This window comes from Pristiophorus japonicus, chromosome 7 (assembly GCF_044704955.1).
Source record: "Pristiophorus japonicus isolate sPriJap1 chromosome 7, sPriJap1.hap1, whole genome shotgun sequence".
In the NCBI taxonomy this organism is placed as follows: domain Eukaryota; kingdom Metazoa; phylum Chordata; class Chondrichthyes; family Pristiophoridae; genus Pristiophorus; species Pristiophorus japonicus.
This window is the reverse complement of record NC_091983.1, coordinates 191,026,518-191,045,950: the sequence shown is the minus strand read 5'-3', so window position 1 is coordinate 191,045,950 and position 19,433 is coordinate 191,026,518. Positions and strand designations below refer to the sequence as shown.

At 45.7% G+C, this 19,433-nt stretch overlaps 1 protein-coding gene across 4 annotated transcripts in view; it reads left to right on the top strand.

Moving 5' to 3' along the window:
• The window catches only part of pdss2 (prenyl (decaprenyl) diphosphate synthase, subunit 2), a 376,986-nt gene that overhangs the window by 312,443 nt on the left and 45,110 nt on the right, over positions 1-19,433 (top strand). Inside the window, exon 8 of one of the 4 annotated variants that reach the window (XM_070885632.1) lies at positions 10,122-10,359. The exons of the other annotated variants lie outside the window; for them this stretch is intronic. Coding sequence (XP_070741733.1) covers positions 10,122-10,157 — 36 coding nt within the window. The 3' untranslated portion in view covers positions 10,158-10,359. Of the gene's footprint in view, positions 1-10,121; positions 10,360-19,433 lie in introns of those variants that run through there. 4 annotated transcript variants of the gene reach the window in all.

The window sequence follows — 19,433 nt, the reverse complement described above, 5'->3', positions numbered from 1 at the left end:
CGGTAACATGGGCAGCAGGTGCCCTTGCTGAAGCGGCCGTTCTTTACATGGGACCCTAGACAGTAAGTGTTGACAGGCTGTTCAACTGTGAGTACCCTCACAGTTGAGTCCACACAAACACACTTTAAAGCAAGTCATTGTATACCAATCAGGAACCCTGCCTAATTTTTCCTTGCACTACTCCAGCAACATTGTAGCCAATTAATGATAAGTAACAACAATTGTAGAAAGAGAAATCTTTGTGAGCAATGTGTCTGTGTTGTAACAGATATGAGCAGAATCATGCAAGAATGGTTACAGGTGAGTCAACACAGATATAAGATAATTAGCAAAAGAACTAGGGGGGGTGATGAAGGGAAAAGTTTTTTCACAGCGAGTTGTTGTGATCTGAAAGGCACTGCCAGAAAGGGTGGTGGAAGCAGATGCAATACTATCTTTCAAAAGGGAATTGGATATACATTTGAAGGGAAGAAAATTGCAGGGCTGTGGGGTAGAGCAGGGGATTGGGACTAATTGGACAGCTCTTTCAAAGAGCCGCCACAAGCACGGTGGGCCGAATGGCCGCCTTCTGTGCTGTATAACTCTGAATCAAATTGCAGCATCCCAATTGCTGCCCCTGCTGCCAGCGAACTGACCAGATTCTGGATTGCCTAAATTTCCATTCCTGGGAAGCTAACTTTCTCCAGATTTTTCTTCTCTTTCGCAAAATTAAAATGATCCGATCAAAATTTGATTATGCACGGTTTGCTACATAGGTAACAAATAAGTCAAGTTTATTCCCAAACCAAGCTTTAAAAGAACAATTGTTTCACATTTTCCCATTATTGTGACAAAGGGGAATGTTGTCCATGCTTTCTGTGGTTTTCACTTAGTTTTTCAATAGCAGATTTAAAACATCACTCTCAAAATGGAGGTCATACAGCAGACAAGTTGTCTGGGTTCGTGGCATAGAATCCCTTTGAAGGGGACAAAGTATGTTGACATGTTTATGTATTGATTCGAACAGACTTCAGGAAGTGGGCTACTCACTTTTGTTCAGAAAATCAATTAAGTTAGAGGTACTTTACACCAGGTGTAAATGGAGCGCAATTACCCGGTACTTAGGGTTGAAATGGTGTCGCAATTGCCCAGGCTTAGACTATGTGCATTTACATTCCTAATGAAACATCCACTTTACCTGTGTGTTTCTAGCATGACAAATCGTGGCATTTTTCAACTGATTTTGAAAGTCAGTGGGGGAGAAATTCGGTCGCGCCTCTATTGCGGCGTTGTCCCAGGCAGAGCGGTAAATTTTGCACCAGGAAATGGATTACATCTGCCGCCACAAAATTCATCAGCTGGGCCCAGAGTTTGGAGCGCAGCAATACGGGACGCGTTCCACACCTACGGGACGCGTCCCACTGATATTCCCGAGCTAAACAGCCAGCCTGGGAGCACTCTAACAAAGGCTTCCATGGAGAATAAAAGCACCCAAAGGGGAAATCATGTTTAACTAATTTACTGGAATTCTTTGAGGATGTAACGAGCATGGTGGATAGAGGTGTACCGATGGTTGCGTGTATTTAGATTTTCAAAAGGCATTCGATAAGGTGCCACACAAAAGGTTATTGCAGAAGATAAAGGTACACGGAGTCAGAGGAAATGTATTAGCATCGATCGAGAATTGGCTGGCGAGCAGAAAGCAGAGAGTCGGGATAAATGGGTCCTTTTCGGGTTGGAAATCGGTGGTTAGTGGTGTGCCGCAGGGATCGGTGCTGGGACTACAACTGTTTACAATATACATAGATGACCTGGAAGAGGGGACAGAGTGTAGTGTAACAAAATTTGCCGATGACACACAGATTAGTGGGAAAGCGGGTTGTGTAGAGGACACAGAAAGGCTGCAAAGAGATTTAGATAGGTTAAGCGAATGGGCTAAGGTTTGGCAGATGGAATACAATGTCGGAAAGTGTGAGGTCATCCACCTTTGGAAAAAAAACAGTAAAAGGGAATATTATTTGAATGGGGAGAAATTACAACATGCTGCGGTGCAGAGGGACCTGGGGGTCCTTGTGCATGAAACTCTTTTGAGTCCTTGTGCATGAATCCCAAAAGGTTAGTTTGCAGGTGCAGCAGGTAATCAGGAAGGCGAATGGAATGTTGGCCTTCATTGCGAGAGGGATGGAGTACAAAAGCAGGGAGGTCCTTCTGCAACTGTACAGGGTATTGGTGAGGCCGCACCTGGAGTACTGCGTGCAGTTTTGGTCACCTTACTTAAGGAAGGATATACTAGCTTTGGAGGGGGTACAGAGACGATTCACGAGGCTGATTCTGGAGATGAGGGGGTTACCTTATGATGATAGATTGAGTAGACTGGGTCTTTACTCGTTGGAGTTCAGAAGGATGAGGGGGGATCTTATAGAAACGGTTAAAATAATGAAAGGTATCGACAAGATAGAGGCAGAGAGGCTGTTTCCACTGGTCGGGGAGACTAGAACTCAGGGGCACAACCTCAAAATACGGGGGAGCCAATTTAAAACCGAGTTGAGAAGGAATTTCTTCTCCCAGAGAGTTGTGAATCTGTGGAATTCTCTGCCCAAGGAAGCAGTTGAGGCTGGCTCATTGAATGTATTCAAGTCACAGATAGATAGATTTTTAACCAATAAGGGAATTAAGGATTATGGGGAGCAGGTGGGTAAGTGGAGCTGAGTCCACGGCCAGATCAGCCATGATCTTATTGAATGGCGGAGCAGGCTCGAGGGGCTAGATGGCCTACTCCTGTTCCTAATTCTTATGTTCTTATATTAAAATATTCCCAATTCATTACTGACGCGACCCCAACATAACTCGCAAAAATAAAAAAAATAAAAACAATCACACTGACCTGAAGTAGACATTTCTTCAATCGCTTCAGCTGGTGCAGCTTGGAATGCCAGCTTTCACTGGCGTGCCCACTAGGGCTTGCTACAGGGCGCTACGGAGCGGGCGCGATCCAAATATCGAGCCAGTGTTGCAACCAGAGGCGTTGCACACCGGCTCGCCTCACCCGGGCGGTACTGATCCGTGCCCCCACAAACCCAGTACCGAATGTGCCAGCAGGGTGCAAGTGCTTTTTGCTGCCATTACCACACCTCCGGGGCGCTAAGAGGGGCAGCAAAGGACCAAATTTCCACCCAAGCGTCTCTTCTTGACTGGATGATTAGAAAAACAGCAGCACATTGTCGGATTGACCAAGTGCACGGGGTGAAGACCGTATCTCACGGGATAGGGAAATCACAGCCTCTAGACTTTCTATTTCAATGGGCAATCAGCCTTTTTATGTCAATAATTTGGATTATCTTGCACTGGAGTGTCTATTGACACCATTGAGTTGGAGGCGGGGCAGGTGTTACAGAAGGATTTGCAGCAAACGTTACAGCAAACAGAGTCTATTTAAAAAGTGTCTCCAAACTACAGCAATGTCTCCCAAGTGCAGCAGGTTTACTTCTCCAGCAAAATGCAATGAGTGGAGGATTATTACATGATACAAATTGTGTGCGGAAAATCAATCCCAGTCATTGCAAAGTGCTGCAGTATAGAGAGACCTGGAGATCCTTGTGCATGAAACACAAAAAGTGAGTATGCAGATACAGTAAGTAATCAGGAAGGCAAATGGAATGTTGGCCTTTATTGCAAGGGGGATCAAGTATAAAAGCAGGGAAGTACTGCTACAACTGTACAGGGTATTGGTGAGGCCACACCTGGAGTACTGCGTACAGTTTTGGTCTCCATATTTAAGAAAGGATACACTTACATTGGAGGCTGTTCAGAGAAGGTTCACGAGATTGATTCCAGAGATGAGGGGGTTGACTTATGAAGATAGGTTGAGTAGGTTGGACCTATACACATTGGAGTTCAGACGAATGAGAGGTGATCTTATTGAAACTTGTAAGATAATGAAGGGGCTTGACAAGGTGGTGCAGAGAGGACATTTACACTCATAGGGGAACCTAAAACTAGGGGACATAAGAGCTCAATTTTCCCCAGTATTTGCTTCATTTTTTTTTGGAGTAGGCTGCTTTTTCTGGCCTAACTTAAAAATCCCCAGTTTCCCTAATCAATTTGCACCAGCGTAACTGACTTAGTTACGTTTTTTTTTTTAGGTGAGTTTTTTTTGCTCAAAAGATAGTCTTACCAGCCACCTATGCCAGTTCTGGCCATTTAGGCAACTTTGGCCAGCTAATAGTTACCCCATTTCTACTTAGGCCAGCGTATGTGGCCACTCGAGAAAACCCGTGCTGAGAGTTAAAGAAATCGGCGCAGGTAAATACATCGGAGGCCATTCGGCCTGGGGCGGGAAGCGGCGAGGACCTGGACCGGCACGCAGTCAGGACCAGAGAGGCTGGGGGCGGGGGGAGTGAACGAACTGGCCGGCATCGGGCGGGGACCATGCAAGGAATGGTGGGAAGGCACCGGAGAGGCTGGGGGGCGGGGGGAGCGAGCGAACAGGCTGGCATCGGTGGGGACCACACAGCGAGCAGCGGGAAGATAACGGAGAGGCTCGGGAGTGAGGGAGGGAGGGTACTCACCGCAGCGGAACAGGAAGGCAACTCATTCATATCTTTGACATTAGCTTTGTCTTGTAGCTGCTCCCTACACTGCCTCCAATCCCTGAAGGCTCTGTTCCTCAATGCGAGGAGTATTCACAATAAGGTGGCCGAATTAACTGCGCAGGCAGCTATTAACGAATATGATATAATTGGCATCATGGAGCCATGGCTCCACGGTGACCAAGGCTGGGAACTCAACATCCAGGGGTATTCAACATTCAGGAAGGGTAGACAGAAAGGAAAAGGAGGTGGGGTAGCGTTGCTGGTTAAAGAGAAAATTAACGCAATAGTAAGGAAGGACATTAACTTGGGTGATGTGAAATCTATGGGTGGAGCTGCGAAATACCAAAGGGCAGAAAACGCTAGTGGGAGTTGTGTGCAGACCACCAAACAGTAGTAGTGAGGTTGGGGACAACATCAAACAAGAAATTAGGGATGCGTGCAACAAAGATACAGCAGTTATCATGGGCGACTTTAATCTACATATAGATTGGGCTAACCAAACTGGTAGCAATATGGTGGAGGAGGACTTCCTTGAGTGTATTAGGAATGGTTTCCTCGACCAATATGTGGAGGAACCAAATAGAGGACTGGCCATTCTTGACTGAGTGAAGTGTAATGAGAAAGGACTAATTAGCAATCTTGTTGTGCGAGGCCCTTTGGGGAAGAGTGACCATAATATGGTAGAATTCTTTATTAAGATGGAGAGTGACACAATTAATTCAGAGACTAGGGTCCTGAACTTAAGGAAAGATAACTTCGATGGTATGAGATGTGAATTGGCTAGAATAGACTGGCGAATGATACTTAAAGGGTTGACGGTGGATAGGCAATGGCAGACATTTAAAGATCACATGGATGAACTTCAACAATTGTACATCCCTGTTTGGAGTAAAAGTAAAAAGGGGAAGGTGGCTCAACCGTGGCTAACCAGGGAAATTAGGGACAGTGTTAAATCCAAGGAAGAGGCATCTAAATTGGCCAGAAAAAGCAGCAAACCTGAGGACTGGGAGAAATTTAGAATTCAGCAGAGTTGGACAAAGGGTTTAATTAGGAAGGGGGAAAATAGATATGCGAGGAAGCTTGCTGGGAACATAAACTGACTGCAAAATCTTCTATAGATATGTGAAGAGAAAAAGATTAGTGAAGACAAACTTATGTCCCTTGCAGTCAGAATAAGGTGAATTTTTAATGGGGAACAAAGAAATGGCAGACCAAATGAACAAATACTTTGATTCTGTCTTCACGAAGGAAGACACAAATAACGTTCTGGAAATACTAGGGGACCGAGTGTCTAGCAAGAAGGAGGAGCTGAAGGAAATCCTTATTAGTGAGGAAATTGTGTTAGGGAAATTAATGGGATTGAAGGCCGATAAATCCCCGGGGCCTGATAGTCTGCATCCCAGAGTACTTAAGGAAGTGGCTCTAGAAATAGTGGATGCGTTGGTGATCATTTTCCAACAGTCTATCGACTCTGGATCAGTTCCTATGGACTGGAGGGTAGCTAATGTAACACCACTTTTTAAGAAAGGAGGGAGAGAGAAAATGGAATTATAGACCGGTTAGCCTGACATCGGTAATGTGGGGAAAATGTTGGAATCAATTATTAAAGATGAAATAGCAGCGCATTTGGAAAGCAGTGACAGGATCGGTCCAAGTCAGCATGGATTTATGAAAGGAAAATCATGCTTGACAAATCTTCTAGAATCTTTTATGGATGTAACTAGTAGAGTGGACAAGGGAGAACCAGTGGATGTGGTGTATTTGGACTTTCAAAAGGCTTTTGACAAGGTCCTACACAAGAGATTGGTGTGCAAAATTAAAGCACATGGCATTGGGGGTAATGTATTGACGTGGATAAAGAACTGGTTGGCAGACAGGAAGCAGAGAGTCGGGATAAACGGTTCCTTTTCAGAATGGCAGGCAGTGACTAGTGGGGTGCCGCAGGGCTCAGTGCTGGGACCCCAGCTATTTACATTAGTGATTTAGATGAAGGAATTGAATATAATATCTCCAGGTTTGCAGATGACACTAAGCTGGGTGGCGGTGTGAGCTGTGAGGAGGATGCTAAGAGGCTGCAGGATGACTTGGACAGGTTAGTTGAGTGGGCAAATGCATGGCAGATGCAGCATAATGTGGATAAATGTGAGGTTATCCACTTTGGTGGCAAAAACATGAAGGCAGAATATTATCTGAATGGCGGCAGATTAGGAAAAGGGGAGGTGCAACGAGACCTGGGTGTCATGGTACATCAGTCATTGAAAGTTGGCATGCAGGTACAGCAGGCGGTGAAGAAGGCAAATGACATGTTGGCCTTCATAGCTAGGGGATTTGAGTATAGGAGCAGGGAGGTCTTACTGCAGTTGTACAGGGCCTTAGTGAGGCCTCACCTGGAATACCGTGATCAGTTTTGGTCTCCTAATCTGAGGAAGGATGTTCTTGCTATTGAGGGAGTGCAGTGAAGGTTCACCAGACTGATTCCCGGGATGGCAGGACTGACATATGAGGAGAGACTGGATCGACTGGGCCTGTATTCACTGGAGTTTAGAAGGATGAGAGGCGATCTCATAGAAACATATGAAATTCTGACGGGACGGGACAGATTAGATGCACGAAGAATGTTCCTGATGTTGGGGAAGTCCAGAACCAGGGGACACAGTCTAAGGTTAAGGGGTAAGCCATTTAGGACTGAGATGAGGAGAAACTTCTTCACTCAGAGAATTGTTAACCTGTAGAATTCCCTACCGCAGAGTGTTGTTGATGCCAGTTCATTGGATATATTCAAGAGGGAGTTAGATATGGCCCTTACGGCTAAAGGGATCAAGGGGTATGGAGAGAAAGCAGGAACGGGGTACTGAGGTGAATGATCAGCCATGATCTTATTGAATGGTGGTGCAGGCTCGAAGGGCCGAATGGCCTACTCCTGCACCTATTTTCTATGTTTCTATGTCCCCCTTGTTTCTTGGTGACTCTGACAGGAACACTTCCTCCTCTGACTTGGTATTATACGGTTTTGGCTCTGCAGTTCGGAGCGCTACTGCGCATGCGCAGCCATTTCAGAAACGTCAGGAACGTCACTTTTTCCCACCGCGCATGCGCAGTAGTCCCGGCACCTTTTTTCAACGCAGACTGCGGGTTCCACCCCCCGAGGCAATTGGCCACGCTGCACGGCTGCAGAGTGGAGGCTAAACAGCGGGGAAACTACTAAGATTTTTTCCTGACGCATCTACTGACGTAATGAAGCGGCGCCACTCTGGCAAGTACGCCAGAAATTGAAAATTGAGCCCATTGTCTCATAAGGGGCCACCCATTTGAAACTGAGCTGAGGAGGAATTTCTTCTCTGAGGGTTGTTAATCTATGGAATTCTATGCCCCAGAGAGCTGTGGAGGCTGGGTCATTGAATGTATTTAAGGCAGAAATAAACGGATTTTTGAACGATAAGGGAACAAAGGTTTATGGGGAGTGGGCAGGGAAGTGCAGAGCCTATGATCAGATCAACCATAATCTTATTGAATGGCGGAATAGGCTTGAGGTGCCAAATTGCCTACTCCTGCTCCTATTTCTTCTGTTCTCATGTTCTTATTTACAGTAGTGCAGTTTCCAGGCATGATTGATGGGAATTACCCAATGTTCTCCATTCTGGCTGGGAATAGTGGTGTCACCATATACATCCATCTTGCAATTGTGCACAGAAGTAAATTTGGCACAGAAGTACATGAGGGCACATTTTTGTAATTCTTACAAAAAACTATTTGGTTTTCACTGAAGAGAAGCATAATACGATCTTGGTTTTATCCATTGGAGCATCAATCCAAAAGCAAAAAGGCACTGCTTAATCTATACAAATCATTGGTTCGGCCACAGTTAGAATATTTTGTTAAGTTTTGGCTTACTGCGTTTTAGGAAGGATGTTATGACCACTGAAAGAGTACATCGGTTGGTGGCCAGGGTGAGAGGCCTGCGGTACAATGAGAGATTACAGAAACTTGGCTGTTCTCAGTCGAACAAAGAAAGTTAAAACCTGTTGTGATAGAGGTATTCAAAATTATGAAGGATCTAATGAGATAATTAGGAAAAATTATTTACACTGATCCTTGAATTGATAACTAGAGTGCATAAATTTAAGATCCTCGCCAAAGGGACGAAGGTTAGGTGGCACAGAAATGTCTTACGTAGGATATACGGCACAGAAACAGGCCATTTGGTCCAACTAGTCCATGCCGGCATTTAAGCTCCATTCGAACCTCCTCCCGCCTTTCCTCGTTTAAATCTATCCGTATAACCCTCTATTCCCTTCTCCCTTAAATGCATCTATACTATTCGATTCAACCACGCCCTGTGGTAGTGTAGGGCATGTATATGTTTTACATTCTACCCTGATTCTTTGATCTCGGAACTTATAGGGGAAAAAGACTTAACCCAGTTTCAGTTTTATTTTGCAGAAAAACTAACCAAAACCACAGAACTAGACTTCTGAGAGAAATCAACTGAAGACATACAATCACCCTTCCTGGTTGTAGCTATTGTAAGTTCGTGGTCATTGGTTATTCTTCTGGCTGTTCTCTGCAGTGCAGTTCCTTTCGTGTACCTCGCTTCGGTACCATGCTTCCGTTTCCCTGCCGAACGATGATGGGCGACTGGTGGTGGGTGTGCATGTACCTGTACGTGTACCCTTCTTCTTCCATCTGTCTGCGGCTTCCCATCCTTCTGTGCGTTCACCCTGAGCTGCTTCTAGCTCACATATTTATATCCACGTTATGACTGATCTACCGCCACTGCGGTTTCTGATAATGCGTTTTCATCGAAACATTGTTTTGTGGTGATCCTGGTTGATTGACTGCAATAATGAACTCGGCTGTTCCCAGTTTGCACATGGAGTCTGTGAGACTCAAGATGACTCCCCATCTTAACACCTCATTCCCCAAAAATGTGCATCTCGGGTGATTCCTTTGTTGTCCGGTCTTCTTGCAGACTTGGCATCTCCAGTGAGCTTGTTTCCCACCCCTCCCCCCGGGCCAATCAAGTTCAGGGCCTCATGTAACAACTCCATTGTTGTTATGCATAAAGTCAGTTTGGTTCCTGACCACAATGTGTCCTTAATTGGGGTGAGTCACCACCTGCCCTAAGGCTGGTGCCTTTTTGCTCCCACTGTCCAGTTAATTCCAAAAGCTTGTATTAAATACCAAAAGCTTATATTAATCAATTTATAGTTCATGGTTTCCTTCTGTGTTTTTCTGAAGATTTGGAACCTTACACTCCCTACTTTAATGTCTTGTTAATATAAAACCAGAGACATTACTCGTGGGTTTCTTCTTTTTCCATTAGGCCTTTTTAGGTGTATTGCAGCGTCAGTCAAAAACTCCAGATTATATTTCTTTTTTTACAACAAAAACAGTACTTTTCCCCAACAAACCAATGCTTTTTTTTCTTTCTTTACAATAAAAATGTTCGGCCTTGATCTAACTTCAGTTTTATATACAAACACTTTGGCCTTGGTTCTTCTTAATAACCCTTCAAGATTACCTTCCTTCATCTTTTGTTTTAATTTACAGGATATTATAAATAGGTACAACATTATCACCAACTGAACAACGACTAGTGCGTGTGACACGATTCAAACCCGGGGGAAACCTCAATATTGAATCCCAAATCCCATTGCGGAGGAGCCATCATTTCCTCGATTTCCTCCCTTACTTTCTCATTCGATTGGTGTAATGTGTAATAGTGTTTGTGGGATAGCTCGATGTCCTTTAATAACTTAGTCAAATTTTTCATATACCTTTTCCGTTTCTGGCAGGCACTACCGGGGTAATTGTAACTCTGTTAAATTTAAAATAACCACTTCATAATATACAGAATGCTACAACATTTTCCCTTTTGGGATTAACGCGAACCTGTTCTTAGCTCCAGGTGTTAGGATAGGACATGAAATTTCTTGGTTTGGAATCTCCAGCATTCTTGGGAGAGGTTTTAATCTGCTTGCGATCAGCTCGGTTGCATTGACTGTTTTTGGAGGGTTCAAGGTCACACAGGAATCAAAACCCTGCGTCCAATTCATTCCTGACCCAGAATCCTGCTCTTGCCGTTTAAAGACAATCCCCACACCTCCCCTGCACTTGTGGCTAGATCCAACCACGCAGACATAAATCCCTTGTTCCTCCTTCCACTATTTTTCCCAACACAATTTCACCCCTTCTTTTGTTCCTGTGGTCCGCCTGTTTGAACTATTACCCAGTTTCTCTCATTCTGTCGATGCATTAACTTTTCCCCTGTCTGTTTTCCGTAACCATCACCATCCTCCCATGCGGGTAATCTCTTTACATTCCAGACAAACTCGTCTACCCTCTCTCACCCAAACCTTTCTGGTTGTGATGTTTACTCTTGGGCAGGACACTGAAACCTCCCCAAGTTTATTTCCGGTTTGTCTGGAGTATTTGGTCGAATTTGACCCTAACCACCCTGGCCAACTCTCGGTGTGAGTATAGGCATTTGTGCCCTTGCTGCTCCGTATTTTTTTTTTATTTTTTTAATTCGTAGCCAATCTTTCCAATTCTTTGTCAAATCACAAACGCCAGAGGTCACCTTGCACACATCAAGGATCACTCTGCGCCAATGCTCTTAGCCAAAAGGCCGAGAGCCATTGCACCGTTCCTGGAAGTACTGCAATACCAGGTTCGTGCCATGGAGGTGGATGGGTCAGGCCCCCCACACACCTCCGTGGAGGTGGATGGGTCAAGCCACCCCACCCACCTCCCCTTGCTGCTCCGTATTGCTCCCCCTTGAGTTACGGTGGGGCTGGTTCCTCCCATACACCCGTATGTAAGGAATGTCTCGGTGTCTCTCCGATCTCCCCATCCTTTAATAATCAGGGCCATCACAGGCCTATCCACAACGTCCACCTCATCCCATATCCCTGGCTCGATTCGCTCCTATGAAGGCAAAAATAAAAGAAATACTTTTGCTCTGTGGGGGCTCCCACTCACAGGTACTTCTTCACTTATACACATATTTACATAACACCTTTTCACGATCACTGCTTCCTTCTCCTTTTATCCCGATGCTTGGGCTTATGGAGGCTCGGGGGTGGAGATGGAGGAGGTGTCCAGGGCACCCTCGGTCGCAGTACCCGATCACTCTGTCTTACTGCTTCATCCCTTACTTCTCCATCATCATCATCCCACAGCATTGGTGGAAGGCTTACATTGATCAAACTCATTAATGTTCCTTGGGCCTTGGCCTGCTTCTTACTTTTCTCTCCGGGATTGTACAGCTTACACTGGTTTATATGGAACCATTTTATATGTTTTGACAGCTGGAGCGCGTACACCTTAGGGCTCCCTTATCTACAATGCTATATGGTCCTTTGTACAATAGGGATATTTGAACCATTCCCCTACCTTCCATTCCTGTGTAACCCGGGGTTCCAACAGCAGTTTATTCTGCTGGTGCTGTCTGCCCATATTGTTAGCTGCTTCCCAATGCAGCCCGTTCAGAGTAACATACAGATCGCTGACAAACCTATGCCGTGTGACCTATTTAACCTACTTTTCATAGAAACATAGAAAATAGGTGCAAGAGTAGGGCATTCGGCCCTTCGAGCCTGCACCTCCATTCAGTAAGATCATGGCTGATCATTCACCTCAGTACCCCTTTCCTGCTTTCTCTCCATAACCCTTGATCCCTTTAGCCGTAAGGGCCATATCTAACTCCCTCTTGAATATATCCAAGGAACTGGCATCAACAAATCTCTGCGGTAGGGAATTCCACAGATTAACAACTCTCTGAGTGAAGAAGTTTCTCCTCATCTCAGTCCTAAATGGCTTACCCCTTATCCTTAGATTGTGTCCTCTGGTTCTGGACTTCCACAACATTGGGAACATTCTTCCTGCATCTAACCTGTCCAGTCCCGTCAAAATTTTATATGTTTCTATGAGATCACCTCTCATTCCTTCTAAACTCCAGTGAATACAGGCCCAGTCGATCCAGTCTCTCCTCATATGTCAGTCCTGCCATCCTGGGAATCAGTCTGGTGAACCTTCGCTGCACTTCCTCAGATTAGGAGACCAAAACTGAACACAATATTCCAGGTGACGCCTCACCAAGGCCCTGTACAACTAAAGTAAAACCTCCCTGCTTCTATACTCAAATTCCCTAGCTATGAAGGCCAACATACCATTTGCCTTCTTCACCGCCTGCTGTACCTACATGCCAACTTTCAATGACTGATGTACCATGACACCCAGGTCTCATTGCACCTCCCCTTTTCCTAATCATTCACATAACATTCTGCCTTCCTGTTTTTGCCACCAAAGTAGATAACCTCACATTTATCCATATTATACTGCATGTGCCATGCATTTGCCCACTCAAGTAATGTGCCCAAGTCACCCTGCAGCCTCTTAGCATCCTCCTCACAGCTCACACCGCCATCCAGCTTAGTGTCATCTGTCAACTTGGATATATTACACTCAATTCCTTCATCTAAATCATTGATGTATATTGTAAATAGCTGGGGTCCCAGCACTGAGTCCTGCGGCACCCCACTAGTCAATGCCAGCCATTCTGAAAAGGATCCATTTATCCCGACTCTCTGCTTCCTGTCTGCCAACCAGTTCTCTATCCACGTCAATACATTACCCCCAATGCCATGTGCTTTAATTTTGCACACCAATATCTTGTGTGGGACCTTGTCAAAAGCCTTTTGAAAGTCCAAATACACCACATCCACTGGTTCTCCCTTGTCCACGCTACTAGTTACACCCGAAAAAAAATTCCAGATTTGTCAAGCATGATTTCCCTTTCATAAATCCTTGGTGACTTGGACCGATCCTGTCACTGCTTTCCAAATGCGTTGCTATTTCATCCTTAATAATTGATTCCAGCATTTTCCCCACTACTGATGTCAGGCTAACCGGTCTATAATTACCAGTTTTATCTCTCCCTCTTTTGAAAAGTGGTGTTACATTAGCTACTCTAAAGTCCATAGGAACTGATCCAGAGTCGATAGACTGTTGGAAAATGATCACCAATGCATCCACTATTTCTAGAGCCACTTCCTTAAGTACTCTGGGATGCAGACTATCAGGCCCCGGGGATTTATCGGCCTTCAATCCCATCAATTTCCCTAACACAATTTCCCATCTAATAAGGATTTCCTTTGGTTCCTCCTTCTCACTACACCCTCGGTCCCCTAGTACTTCCGGAAGGTTATTTGTGTCTTCCTTCATGAAGACAGAACCAAAGTATTTGTTCAACTGATCTGCCCTTTCTTTGTTCCCCATTATAAATTCACCTGAATCTGACAACAAGGCACTTACGTTTGTCTTCACTAACCTCTTACTCATCAGAAGCTTTTGCAGTCGGTTTTTATGTTCCCGGCAAGCTTCCTCTCGTACTCGATTTTCCCCCGCCTAATTAAATCCTTTGTCATCCTCTGCTGAATTCTAAATTTCTCCCAGTCCTCAGGTTTGCTGCTTTTCCTGGTCAATTTATATGCCTCTTCCTTGGATTTAACACTATCCTTAATTTCCCTTGTTAGCCACGGTTAAGCCATTCCCCGTTTTATTTTTACTCCATTCAGGAATGTACAATTGTGCTCTTTAAATGTTTGCCATTGTCTATCCACCGTCAACCCTTTAAGTATCATTTGCCAGTCTATTCTAGCCAATTCACCTCTCATATCATCGAAGTTACCTTTCCTTAAGTTCAGGACCCTAGTCTCTGAATTAATTGTGTCACTCTCCATCTTAATAAAGAATTCTACCATATTATGGTCTTCTACCATATTATGGTCATTCTTCCCCAAGGGGCCTCGCACAACAAGATTGCTAATTAGTCCTTTCTCATTACACATCACCCAGTCTAGGATGGCCAGCCCTCTAGTTGGTTCCTCGACATATTGGTCTAGAAAACCATCCCTAATACACTCCAGGAAATCCTCCTCCACCGCATTGCTACCAGTTTGGTTAGCCCAATCTATATGTAGATTAAAGTCGCCCATGATAACTGCTATACCTTTATTGCACGCATCCCTAATTTCTTGTTTGATGCTGTCCCCAACCTCACTACTACCGTTTGGTGTTCTGTACACAACTCCCGCTAGCGTTTTCTGTCCTTTGGTGTTGTGCAGCTCTACCCATACAGATGCCACATCATCCAAGCTAATGTCCTTCTTTACTATTGCGTTAATCTCCTCTTTAACCAGCAACACTACCCCACCTCTTTTTCCTTTTTATCTATCCTTCCTGAATATTGAATACACCTGGATGTTGAGTTCCCAGCCTTGGTCACCCTGGAGCCATGTCTCCACAATGCCAATTACATCATATCCGTTAACAGCTATCTGCGCTGTTAATTCAATCGCCTTATTACGAATGCTCCTCGCATTGAGACACAGAGCCTTCAGGCTTGTTTTTTTAACACTCTTTGTCCTTTTAGAATTATGTTGTAATGTTGCCCTTTTTGATTTTTGCCTTTGATTTCTCTGCCCTCCACTTTTCCTTATCTCCTTTCTACCTTTTGCTTCTGCCCCCATTTTATTTCCCTCTGTCTCCCTGCATAGATTCCCATTCCCCTGCCATATTAGTTTAACCCCTCCCCAACAGCACAAGCAAACACTCCCCCTCGTTCATTGGTTCCGGTCCTGCCCAGGTGCAGACCGTTCGGTTTGTACTGGTCCCACCTCCCCCAGAACCGGTTCCAATGTCCCAGGAATTTGAATCCCTCCCTTCTGCACCACTCCCCAAGCCACATATTCGTCTGAGCTGTCCTGCGATTCCTACTCTGACTAGCACGTGGCACTGGAAGTAATCCTGAGATTACTACCTTTGAGGTCGTACTTTTTAATTTAAATCCTAGCTCCCTAAATTCAGCTTGTAGGATCTCATCCAGTTTTTTACCTATATCGTTGGTATCCATATGCACCACGACAACTGGCTGTTCACTCTCCCCCTCCAAAATGTTCTGCAACCGCTCCAAGACATCCTTGACCCTTGCACCAGGGAGGCAACATACCATACTGGAGTCTCGATTGCGGCCGCAGAAACGTCTATCTATTCCCCTTACAGTAGAATCCCCTACCACTATAGCTCCCGCACTTTTTTTTTTCTGCACTCCTGTGTAGCAGAGCCACCCACGGTGCCATGAACTTGGCTGCTGCTGCCTTCCCCTGATGAGCCATCTCCCCCAACAGTACCCAAAACGGTATATCTGTTTTGGAGAGAGATGACTGCAGGGGACCCCTGCACTACCTTCCTTCCACTGCTCTTCCTACTGGTCACCCATTCCCTATCTGCCTGTGTAACCTTTACCTGCGGTGTGACACTCACTAAACGTGCTATTCACGACATCCTCAGCATCACGGATGCTCCAGAGTGAGTCCATGCGCAGCTCCAGTGCCGCAATGCGGTCTGTCAGGAGCTGCAGCTGGACACATTACCTGCACACATAGTAGTTGGGGACACTGGAAGCGTCCCTGATTTCCCACATAGCACAGGAGGAGCATGACATGGGTCTTGGCTTTCTTACCATGACTTAATCCTTAAATTAACTTAATTTGGCAACAATGCCAAAGGTTACCTACTGATAAGAAAAGAAAAAGATTCAATCCTCATCAGTCCACCAGCCAATCACTTACCCACTTGGCTGTGATGTCACACTTCGATTTCTTTTTACTTCTTTGTTTACCTTCTGCCCCTGCACCAGCTGGCCTCCTCCGACGGCCGAGCCCTTTTATGGATCTCCTGAACTCCCGCTCCTGTGACGACCTCCGACAGCAACGTCCTTTTTTGGGTCTTCCGAACTCCTGCTCCTGTGGCCTCCTCCGACGGCCGCGCCCGTTTATGGTGCTAGCATGTGGGTCGGGGTCCTCATAAGTCTCCCTGTCATCAGTGCATGTGGGGAGTGTCCCGTACTCTTAGAGAGACTGGCTCGATGGCTCATCACTATTAGGGGTAGGATCTCATCCCATTTCTTCAGGGTATTTCCTATCTCCTTTCTAACCCTCTCCTTTAAGGTCCGGTTTGTCCTTTCTACTGGACCTGACGATTGGGGGCAAAACGCCACATGCCGATTCCCCTGTATCCCTAACAGCTTTACGGTGGCCCGCATTACTGCTCTGGCGAAATGATTCCCTTGATCTGCTTCCACTATCGGGCAGTCCCCATCGGGAAAATACTTCTCGCACCAAAATCTTTGCAGTGACTACTGTGGTGGCCGCCCTACAAGGAAAAGCTTCTACCCATTTTGTAAAGAGATCTATTAACACCAAGCAATATTTATTGCCTCTGCCTGAGGTGGGCAGTGGCCCTATAAGATCTATCTGTATAGACTGCCATGGCCCCTCTACCCTCCTCCTTTGTCCCAATGGAGCCTTCCTCTGGTGGGAGTCTGGATTGTTTGCGGCACATACCAGACAATTCTGGCAATAATCCCTTACATCACTTCTAAGCCCGGGCCACCATCCCACGGCTTCTACTTTATTCCATGTCGTTTCTGGCCTTAGATGTCCAGCTCCTGGACCCCCATGCGCTAGCTGCAAGAATTCTTCCCTGCACTGCCCTGCCATGATCCAACTGTCTCCCTTAAACAACATTCCCTGCTTTACTACTATGTCTGTAACCCCCAAAGGTCCCGCTACAGACTTCCTAATCGCTGCTCTAAGCTCTGCATCCCGTGGCTGAGCCTGTTTTAAATCAGGTGGCAATGGTACTTCTTTGGGCCCCTCTCTGCCTGTTACAGCCATGATCTGTCCACAGTGATATGGGTCCCAAGGTATCCCTTCTCCTGCCCCTATTTTGGCCAGTGTGTCTGCTTTTTCATTCCCTTTCCACTTGGGCTCTGTCTTAGGCCTTTTGATTGTAGTAATCCTTCTGGTCCCTACCAGTGACGTCCAAAATGACTTTTAACAACGGAGCCGTCACTAACGGTTTTCCGTCTGAGGACTTAAACTCTCGCCTCGCCCATATGGCTAAATACTCTGTACAGGAGTTATAAGTGAACACGGAGTCCGAACATATCGTATAGGGAGTTGGGAATTTGTTTGGGGGGTGTGACTACGTACGCTACCGCTGCTAGCTACGCACTTAAAGTGTTGGGAAGTTTTATGGCTTTCTCTATCCCTGCCTCAGGATTGTAAATCAAACATCCTGTTTTTCTCTCTCCTTTTATTACTGAACTAGATCCATCTACATAGATGTCCCTGCCTGTCGGTTGTTCTCCTGCTTTGAATCCCACTTCTACATCCCACTCCTTCCACTGAACACACATGAGCTGCCCTCGGATAAACCAGGTTCGGGGCTAGCTTTGGTTCTCCTAGCCTCTCAACCTTCAGGTCTAACTGAGTAAGCAACAGTGTCCAACGAGCAATCCTGTTACTGCTCACTGTCCCATCTTTCATTCTACCATCCAGTAATATTTGTGTCAGGGTGTAACAGGTCAGTAGAGTTACTGTAGCTAACCCAGTGAGCGACCGAAAATGCTTTATTGCCCAAAAAGTTGCTAACAGATGTCGTTCGCAGTTTGAAAAGCTTTTTTCTACTTTGGAGAGAACCCGGGAGGCGTAGGCCACCGGTCGATCCTGGAGTAACACTGCACTCAAACTGTCCTCAGTCGCTGCTCCCTCCAGACTAAAGTCCTGGTCCCCATTTACTGTTCCCAACGCTGGTGCTGCCTGTAACACCTCTTTTAACCGAACAAATGTTTCCTGACAACTCTCACTCCATTCCCACTCTGCTCCTTTCCTAAGAAGCCTCAACAAGAGAGCTGCCGTGGCTGCATATCGTTTGATAAATTCCCTGCAGCAACCCGTTATTCCCAGGAAAGACCTTACTCCAGACACGGGTAGCTCCTGGACTGCCTTTCTCTTAGCTCCATCTATGGCTCTCTCTCCTGCCCTAATGGTCAAACCTAGAAACTGCACCTCTTCTTTGCCTATTTGAGCTTTCTTGGGATTTACTTTAAAACCTGCTTCTTTCAACAAATGCAGTAGCTCAATAACAGCCCGTGGTCCTCCGCACTTTCGGAGAATAACAACAGGTCATCCACATGTTGGATCAACCGATCTGGCTGACTAAAACCTTTTAATGCCTCGTCCATACTTTGGTGAAAGATTGAGGGACAATTGTAAAACCCTTGTGGAAGACATATCCACGTGTACTGCTGACCCTTAAAGGTAAAGGCAAATTTATACTGGTCCTCCCGTCTCCGGGGAATGGACCAAAACCCGTTCGAAATGTCCAGCACGGTGAAAGCTGTAGAGGCTGCAGGGGTACTCCCGATCAAATCTGCTACCACTGCTACCATGGGTGCACAGGCTGGAATATTTTTATTCAGGACTCGGTAATCTACTGCGGCCCTCCATGAGTTATCGGGCTTCTTTACTGGGCATAGGGGTGAGTTTACATGTGTGGCTATGGTCCTCAACACACCTTGATCCATCAGGGAATTTATAGCAGTTTCCAAATCTCTTTCTGCTTTCTGGGGAAAATTATACTGTTTCTGGGGCCTTGTCATCGGATCCCCGTCCATCTTCACCTCTATCCCAGTTACTCTTCCACAATCATGCTTGTGCATGGCAAATCATCCATATTCTCCCGTACGTGCCATTGATACCTGGCCGGAATGTTATCGACTAATCTTTCTAAGTCATAACTCCCTTTTGGCTTCATCGTGCAGGTGCTGCCTTTGTACTGTCCCTGGGAATCACTATGATCTCTCCCATCCTATCTGCATCAACTGCCCCCGATAGACAATTGTTTTTCATATCCACTATGGCGTGGTGTGCCAACATGTAGTCGGCCCCAAGAACTCCCGAACCGGGCTGTTCCCACTTCATTAAAATACACTCCCATTTCGCTATGTTAGGT